At 35.0% G+C, this 17,395-nt stretch overlaps 1 protein-coding gene across 2 annotated transcripts in view; it reads left to right on the top strand.

The window, feature by feature from the left end:
* Positions 1–13,600: 13,600 nt before the first annotated feature.
* LOC116343966 overlaps positions 13,601–17,395 on the top strand; it is a 36,245-nt gene continuing 32,450 nt past the window's right edge. Inside the window, exon 1 of one of the 2 annotated variants that reach the window (XR_004201365.1) lies at positions 13,601–15,030. Coding sequence is in view for 1 of the 2 variants with exons in the window: in XM_031772303.1 (XP_031628163.1) it covers positions 14,955–15,030 (76 nt within the window). In the remaining variant the exon portion in view is untranslated. The remainder of the gene's footprint in view (positions 15,031–17,395) is intronic. The other variant, XM_031772303.1, reaches the window with a different exon arrangement.

The following is a 17,395-nucleotide window of genomic DNA, read 5'->3' as shown; positions in this document are numbered from 1 at the left end:
ATGCGGAATTTCATGCAGAAATTTTAATCGAAGAATCTTTGAGCAAAGAAAAAATATATTCCAGAAAATCAAACATGCAGCTCGCTTTATTAATTGATGTGTTTTCTATCCGCGAATAATAGTGCAGATTTCGCGAAGTGGGTGGCTGTAATGACAGACGTAAAATTATTTGTTTAGTGTATGTCTAGCTGCATGGTTCAATATAGTTTTCTGACATAAAGCAAAAAAAAAAGTTACTTGTTAGAGTGGCTCTTGGTCTATACACTTCTATTTACAAAACGAATTTTCACATTCCATTCAGTTAGATAGTTCACTGAATATGTGCAATAAGTTCAACGGATTCATTAATCTTCACAGCTTACGATAATCTACTTGTACATAATTGTACCCAAACCAAATCGATATCAATTTCATTTAAAGTCCAAGTTGTCCCAAGTTTTCTCTATCTTTCGAAATTAATAAATTTGTTTAAAATTATTGATTCATTCGATTGATTCGAATGGGAAATTTTTCACTCAAGATCGGGTGAATGTTCGTTTTTTGTTTAAAATAAACATTGAAAATGTCATTGATTATTTATTTAAATCTACTTTTGATATAGCGGATATTGCTTAACATCATAAAATATCTTTTCATTTAAAAACCCAACGTTAAAAAAACAAAGATTTTCCGGAATCCGGATTCTACATCGTCTTGAGTCAATCAATTTCGATATCTAATGGTAAGCAAATTATCGACATTCAAATGCAAAAGAATAAAAGCTAATAATAATAATTGCGTCAAAGACGGAAACTTTCGTAAATGATTATGGTAAATTGTGGAATGGCAATACACATTGTGCACATAATAATTGAAATGCAAATTACATAAACTGGTCGATAACATTATACAGTTGAGGTTAATCGGTCGTTGAACAAAACGTCGTTTTTATCCAAAGGTGTAGTTGATTTTAGAACATTTACTACTTAAAAAAATGATTGTGAAAGGTTGTATTGCGATCGATCAAAATCGCTGGCTACCTGTGCGAAAGGGTCTCTCTTTCTCTACGATTAGATTAAAATCGTACGTAACTATTTTAATGGTATTCAATTAATTGGGAATGCTATTTCATTAATTAAATTGTTCTTTCTTTGTGAACAACGAGTTTTCATGAAATTCTCCTTCTTCAGGTATCTCTCTTATTTCGTATTGAATTATAAAACAAAGAAACAAACACTGCTATACATAATTACGGAGCAAATTCTTGCCAATCAAAAAATACCAAAGCATGATCGCGGTATAAGCCAAATCGCATAATTGAATGCGCGTTGCCCATTTTGATCATTCAATTTTTGTTATTTCAACTCTCCGCTGACCATATTTATCATTTTGTCGACGCAATAAAACTCTATTTACTCTTACTTCAAATGACGTTTTGTGGGCACTGTGGCTTTTTTCTTGCACGTTGTTTAACTCGAAAATGACACGAGATCAAGTGGTACCTAATAGACAAGTCGCAAAGAGAAAATGAAATAATTACGTTCTAAAGTTGTCGAGAGAGTTGAAAATATTAATGATTGAAACGAAAGAAAAAAAAACCATATATAAAATGAATTGACGAAAGTTTGAAATGAAAAACGATCTCTCTTGAATCGAAATCACATTCCACAGATTCGAAACATGTGTTTTTTTCCGAGCTGCACAACAGCAATGCAAAAATTTATATTGATACTTAAAACAGCCAGTTCTGACAATCATTGAAGGTATGTGTTGTTTATTTCTTGTTTGTTTGGAGTAATTAACAAGAAATATACACGAAAAGAAAGAAAAAATCTCGCATGGTCATGTTAACAGGTACATAAAATAACAGAAATTATGTACGAATTGGTGTGTGTGTTCGCGAGAGAGTATGCGTCGCTTTGAGTGGTGTTTTCAGAACAAGCCAGCCTCAATGCGATTGCTGTTGAAGCAAAATAATATTTTTTTTCGCCTAACTGTGAATTGTCCCACTTTTTATCAATGATACCGTATCGCATTAAAGTGTGGATTGTGTTGTATGCTCACAGAGCACCAATGCGTACACACAAAACATACCAGACAAACGATCAAGAGAACGCAAATTCTTTTCCACACCATATTCATTCTTTATTTCTTTCTCTCGCACTTGCTGCGGTGGTGACAACCACAACCACGACATCGACACTGAATTTTTCATATATGCATACCGCGACCAGTAACACTCGAAAAATCGCATCGAATTCGTTACGAGATCTGGTTTTTACTGTTCGCAAAAAAAAAAATAAAACAGACACATCACGAACCAACCATTTGATTTGATTTGATTGAATCGGTTTCTTTTTTTCTCTCTGTTGAACTGTAAGCGGCATATACACGGTAAATGGATTCGCAATGTCGATTATAGCTACTTTATTTTGTTCAACGCATTCCACAATTTGAATTGAATGTAATCAACGTAATCATTTGGATTTCTTCATCATCTTCAGCCCATTTTTTTTTTGTACTCTTCCACTTCTTCGTATGTATGCGATGTTGATTGCGCTGTTTGGCCCGAAAAAAGTGGCATGAAAATTGACGGTTATGGAATATGTTATGCATCAAGTGTAGATGTGCACATGATGATTTGCAATTACTACATGCCGATGAAGAACAAATCCAAATGGAAAAGGAAATAGTCATGAATTATTGTGCAATTTATCAAAAGCAATCAAATCAAAACTAGATTTCGACGTTCATCACTATTGCCTACAAATCGCTGCATTATCTGTAGGTAACGGTGACGATTTGATAAATTGAACACACAATATTCTAAAGGTAGAAACAAGGCACTTAACAATAAATGATTGGGCAGAGTTTTCAGCATTTTTTTGCCGCGCGCATCTTGTTAAATAAATTCGTTGATAAAAGCTAATTTATGGCAATACTTAGTACCTCATATCAATATTCTGAAGAGGAACCCGACTTTTGGAGAGAAAAAGTGCTTTCTTAACGGTATCGATCGAGTGCGCACATCAAATCATGATTGAAATCCAAATGGATTTTGATGGCAATTTTGATATGCATTGAATCAAACAAAATCAACTGTTTTTTTTTTGAATATATTCGTATTGTTCAATAATCCAGAGTAGAACAATTGGATGAGAAGTTTTTTACTTTTTTCTCGATCACTATTTATTTCGTTCTCTCTTTATTTTTCCATCTCTCTCTGTCTCTATCTCAGTAAATCGCGCTCTCTCTCACAACACACACATACTCGCCACCTTTTTCTTGCTTTCTCCATCTCTCGTTTCGATTAAAGGTTGGTTGCGATTTAATACAATACATGAAATTAATTTGCAGCACGTACAAATTGAAGCTCATCGATAACAATCGTGTTTATAAATGTAGAATCAATTGCGCGATTGATATATACGAACACGTCGTGTGGTTTCTTTTCCTCTTCATCGAAGCCGCGCGCAAAACGTGAAAAATCGTTAAATTAACGAAAATTTGCCCATTCATTGAGAACGATATCTACGTGACTCGGTCATTTCCAAAGTATATTCTTTTGGTTTCATTTTATATGCACATTTGTTCGCTGACATGTTTTTCTGCGCTATGACAGAAAAGAATTTAAGTAATTTGTATGCTAAATATTTACCTCATCACAAAGAGACCTTTGTTGTATTTTTTCTTTCTTTGATTTTCTTACCAACTTTCTTTCAGTGTGTCCAATGATCACGAATGAAAAAACCACTCTGCTGAAATTAAATAAATAATTGAAAAGAGTTTTTTGTCAACGGTGTCGTTTAGAAGAATGCGAAATGAAATTGAGATGACATTCCAAATAAAGAATGACGGTCGTTAAACTAAAACAGCCGAAAATATTTACTTTCATTTTGAGATAAAAAAAAGTGTGAGAAGAGAGAACATTAAAAAGTCGAAAAAGAAATTCTGCTTTTTTCAAACAGTTGTATTCGTTTTTTTAATGTTTAAATGAATCCGTCCAACTGAGAGAATGATAAAGCATTGATATGAAACTGAAAACCATGTGAAACACAAAAAAGATAAAAGAAAGTTATTTTAAATGGTCATTTCGTTAAGCCTGATTTAGTTGCAAGCTAGATTTATGCATAAATCTTGCCACATAAAAAACACTTTAAGAATTTCAGATTCAAAAGATTCATTCGATGATAGAGAAGCGGAATTTCGTTTTGATTCTTGTTTAAAATGACCGGAAAATCACTTAAAATCAACGCTGCTTTACTACAAATGAAAGTTATTTGAATATACATTAATTGGATTGGGCTTGGAGAATTTCTATGGAAATTTTTGTGTATTTTCTTTAAATATTTAATCTCTGTATGCCGAACAGGCTGTTTAACATTCAAAATGGAGTTTATTTAAAGCCATTTTTTTTTATTTGTCAAAAGAGATAATAAGTTCGTTGAATTAAATTGGATTCTATGGTGATCTCTGTCACCTGACATCGTGTTTTTCATCTGAAATTAAATGTTTATGAATATTGTTGTCATGAGAGATTGAATGTGAGTGTGTGCGTTATGGCAATGCCCTACATAATCAAACATGCTGCACTGCATTTCTAGCCTTTCTTTCTTTTTTCTTGTTCTTCGGTTTCTTTTGAGCCATCATTCTCATTTTCTTTCGATGACAGCATTTTTCTCTCTTTACATTTCTTAACGCCGTTGCACACCGAACGAACTACGGAAATTATTTATCGAGTGAAATGGGCTTTTTTTCCAGCGAAACACGAGCGAATGAGAGAAAGAGTAAGATCAAAAAAACTCTCCGTTTTTAGTGGAAGAAGAATACATTTTATTTTAGATGTTCGTCTTGACATTCGTTTTCTGTTTCTTCTTCATATCTTTTTTTCATATTCTTCTGTACATTTCATTTGAATTTTAGCGGTCATGTTTTCTTCCACCGTTTTTTTTTTTAATTCCAAAGAAGCGATGGCATCCTACGCTAATATCATCATTATCATCGTCATTGTTCAAGTGATGTGCCCAAGATGCGTTACCATCTCATCAATGAATACACGACTGACTGAATGTAGGCTACTTAAATATTTGAACTGCAGCAACAACAGCAGCACACACCCAGAAAATGTGACGATGGACTCTAGACGCGCAATTATTATGACCCGTTCCATTGTTATTGTGTATCGACTAATTTCTCTTGTTTCGTTTATTGCGTTCTACATTGTAATTTGTCTTTGTTTTTTTCTTCTCTTTTTTTATCTGTTTCTCTCTCTCCCCGCCTGGCTCTGTCACCGCGCCTCTGTTGCGATCGAATGTTGACATTTTATTGCGGTACGTTGACATCTTTCATGGTGCGCCGGTTCGTATGCATTTTCTCTTGTTGACACATTTCGATTTTTCGACATTTTTAACTCTCACTAGTTCGAATTGTGCGCCTTATCTGATCGAAAGTGTGTCGAATGGTCAAGAATGCAAAGTGTTTTTGGGGCTATAAATATTTCAATTTTGGGCGAGCTAAGCGCACACGATGAGAAAGCACACTGCCTGCAATTTGGCTTGATCGTGTTCGAAATTGTACGTCATGAATTAATAATTATATTTGGTTCGCGTTTAAACCGCGATGGAATCTAGTTCAGTGTGCTATTTCAAATCACGTAAATCTGCACACAGACACACACACTTCCGCACACGCTTCCACCGTTGATTAAGTTGTTTTTTATTTTCTTATCAGCGCTTGAATTTCATCTCAATATTAAGTATATAGAAAAAGAAACCAGTTTGTCTAATTTCTATCCGTACAATCGCTCGCGGCACTGATATAATGTCACACAGTTTTCTATGTTGCAGAAAATATATCTGGAAGTCGCAGCGCATCGACTTTCAATAAATTAGAGCATATGACAAACATATCATTTTCTCGAATCTATATTGTCAATGGACAATATTATCGAGCGGTGTTCGAGATACACACACGGAACTCAACAGCATAAAACATGCAAATTCAAGTTTTAATTGCGAAAATTTTCATTTTGTACATGATGATATTCGGAAGCAAAATCAACTTTTTCCAATTGATTTGCGATTACATTACACTTTTTTTACGCTCTTCCATTCCACTAGGAGATGTGAACGCATTCAATTGCAAAAAAAAAGAAAATCAATTTGCTTGAGCATGCGAAACTGTCCAGACCAGAACGCTCATACTTGTGTTCAACGCGAATGATGATAACATGAGTTTTATCAGTGCAACTACACTGGGTTTCGATTCGATTGGGCTGCGTGTTAATTTATATTTAAATTTATAGTTTGCCGCTCGTGGCTCAATTATTTAAAACACAACAAAAAAATATATAGCACATGCGGGAAGTGCTAATACGCAACAGAAGGAAATACACCAAATTGAAAGTGTGTATGGGCCCGATGTTATGCGTTGAATACACCAGCAGCAAAACATAAATCATTCAATCGATCGGATCGATCGTGTTTTATTACAAAACTTGCGCAATTAAAAACTAAAACAACAAATCGGACAAAACATGCAAAAAATACACAGTTTAATAACATTTTTACGGACCGAGTGCAATGCTTTTGGCGGATGCATACTCGGTCTTCATATTTTGTTCAGGGACCTCGGTGCGTGCAAATTTGAATAAAAAGATGTAACGCAATTTTTAATTTGCAAAAATAATTTTTAATTCAATTTACGTACGGAAAACATCCTCTTCAAGAATCATGCTTCATTGATTTCTTGAATACCCAAACGTTTTTTTTTAACGCAAAAAAAACACATCGGAAATTATTTGATTAATAATCCGTTTGATTTTTATTAATAAGAATATCTTTTTAATTAAACTGCATTTGCCGGTTCTTCTGCTTCGAAAAATAAAGACGGATTTCCATTGAAACCGTTAATTCATCGTATTTCCTAACAGTGACCCGATGACTCGGAATTCAATTGAATGCGAATGCACATTGTATCCGGAAGAAGAAGAAAATGCATTCGGTTGTGGTTGTTGCCCACATTCGTGTAGTTTTGTTTAGTCACTTTTCGCTTTTTTTTTCGTGTTCAGTGTTTGTTTTGTTTTGTTCAAAAACAATATAACATTTACAGCAAAGAGTATTTGGTCGCTCTTATGCGATTGTATCTATCTGGACAGGTTCACGCAACGGTAAACAATGACTTGGATTTCGTGGTGACGTTGCATTCGTTTACGTTTATTGTCATTACGTGCCTTTATTGTGCGATTCGAAATTGTTTCTCTGAAAACAATTCATTTGATTTTCAAATGAAAATACAATTTTCATTTCGTTCCAGTTGAAATTTGAGTTGGTTTTTTTCTCTTTTATTTCTCGTACCATCATCCGAATGCAATCTTATAAAAATTCATTCAACAAGAGCTAATTTTACGCATCACTAACGCTTTAGATAATCGAAGAGGCCTCAAATATAATCAGCGCCGTTGATTTAGCGTTAATAAAATTACTAGTTAAATTACGTATTCAAAATGCGCACAACAAACAGGACTCAGCTATGTTAGTTGACAATAATTTGTGCACACTTTGTGTAAAGTGCAATAGAAAAATGCAAACCGAAAAAAAAAATATTGTCAATAGAAAAAAACCGGCACGTTTTATTGTTTACGGTTACGGTTTGGAATGTGTTGTCATTGCACGATCGAAAAGAAAGATCTGCGAGACTCGTGGAAAGCAATATAATGGTATCACATTGCCTAAATCGGTAAAATCTGTGAAGAAATGCCAAGTGGTCTTGGATATTTTTTAAGGTGCAGTACCTTTTTTCGCATCTTAATTTCGATACGACTCTTTTTTTCTGTTGTTATTGCTCTCTGTGTGCACAATTCGTTTTGTCGAATCATTTAAATTGCTGGCGTTTTTGTGTGATTTGCACAAACAACATCATTTTGAAAAGAGAGAAAAAAAACCGAACCTTATCTCTAATATATTGTTGAGGTGAAGTAACTGTTTGTTATGCAGCCTCACACGCATAGGCTCGCATACGTGTCTCTTTGGCTGAATTTCATTTAAACCAAAAGACAGTGCAAATTTACATTAAAACATACCTGAACGCAACGTTGTAATTTAACACAATCATTTTTTGTATGTTTTTTTCTTCTTTTTGCTAACACATGTGTTGACAGAAAGAGCGAAGAAAAATCAGCATTCATAAAAATTCCAAAAATCACACGCAATCCGTCTTTTTTGCCTAGTGTCAATAAAACAGTAATCGGACCAATGAGAAAGAAACCCAACCATTGGGAATGGTAAATAAAATATTGAAAAGGTCATCAAAAGGAAAAGGCGAACACACGTGAGAAAGATAAGGAAGAATCCCGAAATGACATCGACACTTTTGATCATTTTGTGTTTGAGTTCACACTTTAAAGCCTGTCATTTAGCGCGCGCGAGAAATATACCGTTGGCAGTGCCGACTAGTGTCGATATGTTAGCATTTATTTTATGGAGATGTCATTGGCAAATTGAACCGCACCTACGAATACCAAGTAAATGTTTCCCTTTTCATTCGATGATGTGAATCAAATACCTTCGGTGCGGAATTTGATTATATCACAAGGTAAATATCAAACATTTCTAATGCTTGGCAACATCTCAACCAAATAAAACATATAACTTTTCACGCCATTCATTCGGTAAGGCCATGTAATTAATGTTTGAAAAGTGGCCAGTGCAGATCGTTACATTACACACGCTAAACGTACAATATCAATTAATCACACACATCGTTACTAGCGCACAAATGACGCAGACACATGTTCCATTTTATCAACGATAAATAGAAAGACTTAAAAGCCATTTACATCTGTGCGATAAATGTGCGAACACACTCATCTTTCGTTCGTTCATAACTTTCACGGAAAATATTTTGTTTGCTGTGCGTTGTTTCATTTGTTATGTTTTTATGATTATTATGAATGTTTTCGCGTACGGTTTTTTTTTCGTCTGAGTCAGACACACCGCGAAGAGAGTGAGAAAGTCTTTCTGTTATGCTTGTGTTTTTTTCGAAATCGTCATCGAATTAGTCAACAATGGTCGCATTAATTCTGATTGAATTTCAGTTTCATTCAACTCGATCGGAAACTCCATTTTCATGACGGCCAATATGGTTTTTGGGAACGAATTTAAATGTATGCATAAATCATATGAGATTTATATGCATACATCAAAAATTTTAATAATCTCACGTAGTTCAAATTTTTCATTTTCGCTCCAAACAATACCGTTCAAAGATATTTTGTGATTTTCTTTTTGTCCACCTTGCGAGAAACGAAACGAAAGACTTAAACAATACCAAAAGAACAATAGATTTAATTGGAACGACGAACCCCATCAGTTATTATTTATATTGTTTATGTGCGTCATCTATAGCCCACATATAAGGTGGCACGCATATGAAGGCATGAGCAAAAACAGAATGAAACACAATTTTTTTTGCACACGAATTCAAATTAATTACGTGCAAACCAGAAATAATGTAGTTGCTCACCGAAACCCCAACGCATTCTCAGCGGCATACAAAGCCAAGAGGCTGAATGACGACGCAATGCAGAAGAAGAAAAAAAACTGAAAGAGACATAATTGATTCATCTCCTGCGGCAATTCGATCGGCTCATATTTAACAAAAAAAAAAAAGGTTATGCAAAAAAGAAAGATTTTGGAATTTCGGTCAAAATATCTTTTTTTTTTTTGTGTAGCGCAAGCGAAAAAAAATGAAAAATCCGTTAACTTGGTTATTATTATTGGTGTTATCAGTACATTGAAAAAGCGATTACAAATCATGATGATGCCATTCCGAAAATAAAATTAAACAACGACGTTCAACGAAGTGATTGAATAATCGTGATTCACTGGCTTTTGCATGCGCGTCCGTTTTTCTTTTTCGTTTTCTTCTTATGAATTTATGGGTACGACGTTCGAATGTTTTTGCTGCGATTGAGATGAAATTGTTGTCGTCTTTTTTTTTATGTAAATCTTGGAAATGCCTGGTGATCGAGAAAGACGACGAACAAAAAAAATGAGTTACACGCGAACACGATACGAATGACTTTGCAACAGAGTGACGGAAGAAAGCAGTGAGAATGAAAATGTGAAAAGGTAAACATCCGCGATGAACGATGTCGTTTGTGTTGTATGCCCTTTCAGATAGAGACCGAGAAATGACCTGAAAAAATGAAAACGAAAAGGTGTACATCTATGCAAGCCGACACAAGGTAATATCAGCCAACAGAATAACTCGTTTGTATTTTTGCAAAGTGCACAAATCTCGGCACATTAAATCGACTATTGACTTGGAGTCAATAGTTCCGTATTTATTCCGAAGCCATTCCTCCAATTAAGATTATGGACTATGACAGATTTTCAAGCGGTGCGGTTGGGCGCATGCAAATCACACGCTCGATTCAATTGCTTTCTTTTTGCGGTTGTTGTTGCCGCTATCGAACGGCCGATATGGAGGCAACCATCGTTGTTCGATTTGATAATGTGTATCACACGGATGACTCAGAGCGTTGTTTACCTGTCTATTTTAATGGTGAAATGAAATGGCTAATCGCGATTTCATTTCAACAACTTGACATCTTTCACTTTTTTGCGATTTGTGTGAGCAATCAAACAACGGTCGTCACATTGCTTGAATCATCTTCTGTAATGGCCAATGATGGTTTGCGCAAAAACGTAATGCTAATTTTGTTTTTGCGACATGCATACATTTGGGTGTGACTAATTTCATTGAGATCGTTTATGCATCATTTGTCGGAATAAGTACAGTAATAACATTCAAATTTATGACATCGACGATAAATGTTCACCGATCGTAATTTCATTGTTATGAAAATATTGTGCCAAAGTCGAATTCAACGAATATGACCTCTATGTACATCAGCTGATTTGAAAAAGAAACGATTTTAGCTCGAAATAATCATTACCCCTGAAGGTGGACATAGTCACTGGGCCGTCAACACGAAAAACACTGCAATTATTTGAAATTTTCAATTTTTCATACTTTTCAATTTTCGTTGTTTCGGATAAAATCGTAAATTTTCGCTTCTCAAATTTATTATTGCGCTTTGATTTTGCGATAAATCTTCAGCGTTTCGAATATCACGAATACTCTCGATTGTTTTTATAAATGCCATGACGCGGTGTCGATCGAATATTCTCATAGAAAATGCACGGGAAAATTGTGTGGCCAAAGGCAGGAAATGCGTGAAACCAGTTTCTTGGCCCACGAAATCCAATAAAAAAATCAATAATTTATTTTAAGCATATACAATACTCAGGCCCAAAAATCCAATGGATTGATGAAATGAAAAAGAATGCGTGCAATCATCGGATTGCTTCGAAAATCCACTTGCTTTTAAATGGTTTTCCAAGAAAAATCATTCTACTTCGTATATCGGCATTCTTTTCTCTTCTTTCACTTGTAGCCGCCAAGACAAGAACAAACCGCCCAAACAACCGTTCCGATTTGAACAAGTTGAGCTTGTTTAACAGGCAAAAGCACACACAGAAAATTGAAAAAAAAAACAAAGATTTGATTTTTTTTCTCTTTGCTCGTTTAACGTTTATTCTTGAAACGAAAGAAAAATAAAGCCATATTGATATTATTAAACATTGCATGGCAAATCGTAAAAATGATCACACTGCGCCCAGTTCGATGAAAAGTGCAATACATTCCAAATGAAAATATGCGCGCCGTGAATACAGAATTGCGAATTAGAAAGACTGTCTATTGGAGAGAGAGAGAGCAGCCGCAGCAGAAGCGCATCGTGTGTATTTTTATGATATGGAAATGAAATCCAATCCTCTTGAAATGGAAATGGGTGAGTGATTTGTGACAAGAAATCTAAAGTGCCTCACTCTCGTGCACACTCATCGCGTACAATCCATCAGTCGCACTCAGATCTATAATTTTTTTTTCTTTCCATACATTTCCATTCTTTCGCCATTGATTTCGATACATATATATTAGAGAGAAATTCACCGAACGAGTTCGAAGCAATACGATATATATGGAGCAAAAGCGAGTATTTGCGGCTGTGCTAAGCGCATCGTGCATAGCTAATAAATAATCTACCTAAGTATCGAAGTATGCACCGCTAACAGAGGAATTTTTAAGCGGTCGTTTTCGATTTGTTTCTTTTCTATACTCTCTCTCTCGCTCTCTCTCTTTCTCGTTCTCTTGTCAGTCTCAATTTGAAAGCGCATTGCTTATTCTGCGCTGCCTATTGCGCAAACTTAATATGTATCACATATAGCTCCAATATAAAAACCGTTCATTCATTTTTTTTGTCTCTCTTTGCTCGACTTTTTTTCTGCTTCTATTTCACTTTGCAAATACCTGTCAACTACCATTTATTAAAGCGCTGAGAATGAGAAAGATATTTTCTTTTATGCCCGGTGCACAAAAGGAGTACGCAGCAAAAAATATGCTTAATACAATCGAGCGGAGGAATGCAGGTTCCTTTTTCTCTCGTTCGTTCAATCGATTTGACGAATTTGCCGAGAGATACAGTTGCATGTCGAGATAGATACCGTTCGGAAAAGTGTTAACACCATTAAGCATTTGCCATTTTAATTCGATACCGTACTAAATTACTATATATATTGACAATTGAAAATTATTGGTAGCAAACATTGGCTGGTTAAGGTCTTGTTTTGTCATTTTACAATGCGGCAATCAATTTTTTTTTAATGCTTGCTCACTGTTACAAATCAAAAGAGGCTGTAAATTCACTTGCGGGCGAGTCAACTAATAGTCGTTCGATTGGTTCGAACACATTGTTGTCATTGTTGCTAAAAAAAATTACCGCTGCAATGAGAAAGGAAGAACTTTAATGCATTTTTAATGCTTAAAAAATCTCGACCAATTAACCGGAAGGGATTTTTTTTTCGTTGAACCGAATACAAAAAGGTCCATAAATTAATGTCCAAAAAAAGCATATACTTCCTTCTTTCAAGCGAAAAAGTTCCATTCTGAAATCTTACAATGAAAGTATGTGAATCGAATGAAAAGTGCCTTTTAATTCGTATGGCTTTAACTTAAATCGCTACTTAAATGTATCAATTGTGTATGAATGTCTGTCCGAGTTGCATCAACAGCGCGCAGCATCAATGGTCATTAGAAGAAAGCGGAATTAAGATTAAAAGTGTACCACAAACGCATCAACGACACACAACAATCACTCTATCCGCACCGTCAAACAATGTGATTCATTCATTCACATGAAAGATGGTTTGAAAGAATCTGAAAAGAGTGGTGCTCCTCTCTCGAGCACTTCATGTTCATGTGCTGCACACGAACAGGTAAAAAAAATGCGATTTACAAAAAAAGAATATATGGTAGCAACAACGATCGCATACACACATTTATGTCGATAACAATGAAGAAATCCACAAACGAAGACAAGCTGAAATAAACATAACAAACAACAACATTTCACAAAAAACACAAACCCGCCACAAAGAAGCAGCCAGCTTCGGTGTGTTGTAGCATACACTGTATGTTACAACGGTATATTTGGTTGTGCCCGTTGCTCGTGAACGCGCTCACTCGCTTGCCGCTGCAAAAACGGTGAATCGATCAATTTTCATATTCAGTCGACTCGTGGATTTCTTGAAGAGCAGACGTATTTTTGAGCATTTCTCTTCGCACAGTTTTTCAACAACAATATTGCGCTGTATGCATTTGGAGCTCAGCGAACGAAAGAAAGAAGAAAAAGAAGCAAAACATAACATAAACTGTAGAAAAGCAAGAAACGCATTTACTGTATTTTCTCAACGAAACGAAGCACAACCGAGAAGAAACAACCATTCAGCTAGCAAGCGTGCATATATACACATGGTGAAAAGAAATTTTTGAATATATATATTTTTTATTTCACTGTGACGACAACGACGACGACGCGCGCGATAACCAACGGAAGAAACGTAGCAACGACGATCGAGAAGAAAGATTTTTCGAAACCAGCTACGAAGAACATCACACAGCAACACACAGCTACAAACGAATAAAACAAAATTATTTCTTTTTATCCAACAATAAAATCGACAAAGTAAAAGCACTTTCTATTTGAGAAATTCTTACTAAGTGTATAGTGTACACAAGAGTTTTGTAAATACTTTCCAACGATCGCCCAAAAACAGACGGAGAAACAGCATTTTTTTGTTGTTGCTAAAAAAAAGTACGATTTGCCATTGGAAATAGGACAGAATTCATTAATATAAACATACTTCCGAAACGGTTTTTGAGCGCAACAACGAAAAAAAATTCGCCGCGCGAAAATCATTTTGATCGTGCTATTGTTTTTATGTGTCACACAGTTGATAGTGATTGCATTCATTCGTAATCTCTCGATGTGTATTGCATTTAATTTGTGTGGGTGAATTTTGAAGCGCAATCCACGGTGATTCATCGTGTAACGTCAACCCAAGGAATAAAAATGGTGAGAATGTTGGCAGGTGAAAAATAGATTAGCCGCATTCACAGACAGTGTTAGTGTTTTTATTCCAGCCGCATAAAAAACGGTCGTGAAATACTTTTTATCACTTAAGACGACGAACAAAAATGTGGACAAAAGTGTTCCGTTATCAAATCAATAAATTGTAGTGTTTTTTTAAATAAATAAGTGCTTCAGAATGCTGCTGATCCACGTATGATCAGTTTTTAGACTCACAAACGAAAAGATTTGAAAGAAAATTGAAAAGAGAGAGACGAAGAAGAAAAACAAAAATCAACTTGAGGATTACGAACTAAACATTCCATACAAATTGAATCATTCTGCCATAGACGTGATCACTCTATTGGAAATAAGTCGAAGAAGAAAAAAAAATCCCAAAATCAATTCATTGCGCATAGCGAAAAACTAGAACGAATAAACACACTTACAGTATAACACACATATATAACAACAACAAAAACAACATAGAAAACAATCGAAAATGTATCACAGACAACATTTACAAATCAATTATTTTACGATATTTGGAATAATATGGTTAATTGGATATGCAAACGGTAAGTTCTTTACCTGTTGTTCTCTTTTTTTCAACTCGAATATATTCAGTTTTGTGAATTTCTCTTTTTTCCAATATCATATTCGTACAATTTTATTGGAATTGAACTTCCACTCAGTGTTTCAATTTGACGATTTCTTTCGATTTTGCACATTACGCGCACACACACTCGCGCTTCTCTCTTTTGGATTTTTTTACAACACCAAGAAGATTTTTAGCAACATTATTTGGAATAAGAAGAAGAAGAAGAAAAGAGCGTCGAAAGGTCCAAAGCGTAAAAGAAGTTAATGCTCATTGTGACGTATCGAATTTTTGTGTGCTCCCGATTCTATCGATAGATTTGGATTTTCGATTATTCTCTTTACGATTTTTTTGGCTACTGCGCGAACATTGTGGATCATGCGACCTATACTTAGCACGGCATAATTGTAGTTCACTTCATAGCAATCAGCATCATCATCATCGTAATTGTTAGCACCAAACGAAAATTCATCAAAAACGGAAATCAAATTGCTCCAACAGACAAAAAGTAATAAAAAAGTCATGTCTTTATCAATTTCGAAGTGAACCGACAGAGTATAGTCATAAAAAAGGGCCTCATAATAAAAATGTTACTCGCCATTTTGACGCCTTACCCGAAAATTCTTGTTTGTCCACAGTTTTCATTCGTGTATTCCGAGATAGGTCGACGCATTGCGTGTATGATGATCATTCTGAAATTATACCAAATACCGTTGGCACTGTGATCTCAAATCGAAAACAAAATTTCGAAAATTACGTTCGTTATTTTGTTTTGTAGGCACACGAAGATCATCATCATTGGTACTTAAAAGTCATCTGAAAAGTAGGCATGTGCGCTATGACACCATTTTGAAGTGAAATCAACGAAACAAAAAAAAAAAAACACAAATACGAAAAATTTATTGTGCTGAAAATTGTGTTTTTTAATCATATTTGGATGTTTTTTCCTCCGTTTTGCTCATTTCATCTCAAGAATGTCGAAAACAAATTATGTGCGCTCACTACTGACTGATCGAAGCGATAACACGAGAAAGAGAAAAGAAAGGAACATCGCATAATATTCCGAACTTGCTTATGATCTGTTGTGTTATTCATTTTTTTTTGTTCAACATTTCGTTGGCCAATGATTACGGTGTGTTGAATTGATAATGATAGAGAGAATGAGAGAAAGCACCGTCACAATTGAATGCGATCATGTCTTTGATCTTGAATCAAAATTGAAATAAATTTCGCATCAAAAACATACACAATTGAAATGCCGTCTATTATTATCAAATATCAATATGTTTATTTTCATTTGAACTTTAATCAAGGGAATCGTTGATTGAGATAGTACCGAACCGTTAAATTGAAATAAACAGCACCCAACTGTCAGAGCGTAGGTTCATTGATCGTAAAAATTCCTTTGCTATCGCTGACCAAAGTCTCATTAAACAGTGCCGCGCGCGTTGCATTGTCAGGTATCAATTTGAATATCTTGAATACAGTAGCCGCAAAGTAATCAAATTGTCTTTTTATTTACGAAATTGTTGTTTTATTTCCATTTTGTCGGCAATCCAACTAATTGGACGAAATAAGGCTCCAATGCCAGGGGAGAAGAAAAAACAGCACCCATTTGAAATTATCGGTCGTTTATGTTTCTTATGTGCGAAAAATTCAAATTAAAAATTTCTAACCAAGTGAGAAAGAAAGCCGCACATGGTTGCGGCGAAAGGAAAAAAAAAAACGAAAATTAAACAAATCACATAGAGCGAAATAAAGTGGCAGCACTCTCAAATAATAACAATAATCACACCATCATCAGCATCTTGAACCACAGTGAAATAAAAAAAAAAACGTGAATAATAAACTGCTGCTATTATCCTATTCGATACAGCATACGGTTTTTTTTCGTTTGCAACCACACGTGTATTGAAGCGTGAATCAAGAGGACGCAAAGGAATGTCTTGGTCGTATAAATTGATGATGATTTTTATTCTCCAATTTGATGGTTGATTTGAATACCGTTTCGAGCAGATGACACTTTCGGTTATAGATCGAAATCAAATAGCGAATTAGATAGCAAAAAAAGTGACGAGGCAATTTTTTTCTCTCATTTTGGAAAATCGTGTGGTAACACGCATTATTTTTGACGTGAACCATTGACCTATTGGTCGTAAAAAACATAGTAAAGATCAACTTCTTTGGATACTATCCGAAATGATATGCGAAAATCAAACAAAACTGAAGAAAATACCATGCATGGTGGTAAAAAAAGTCAGCACACATCAAACAATTGAAAAAAAATATTCTTAAAAACGTTTGCAACTTGTGCACATTTCCATATGGGACCCAAACGCTAAACA

Source organism: Contarinia nasturtii, unplaced genomic scaffold, assembly GCF_009176525.2.
Source record: "Contarinia nasturtii isolate CC-2019 unplaced genomic scaffold, AAFC_CNas_1.1 Cnas_scaffold_1037, whole genome shotgun sequence".
Taxonomy (NCBI): Eukaryota; Metazoa; Arthropoda; class Insecta; order Diptera; family Cecidomyiidae; genus Contarinia; species Contarinia nasturtii.
The sequence above is the reverse complement of the archived record's forward strand: the minus strand, read 5'-3'. Positions and strand labels throughout refer to the sequence as shown.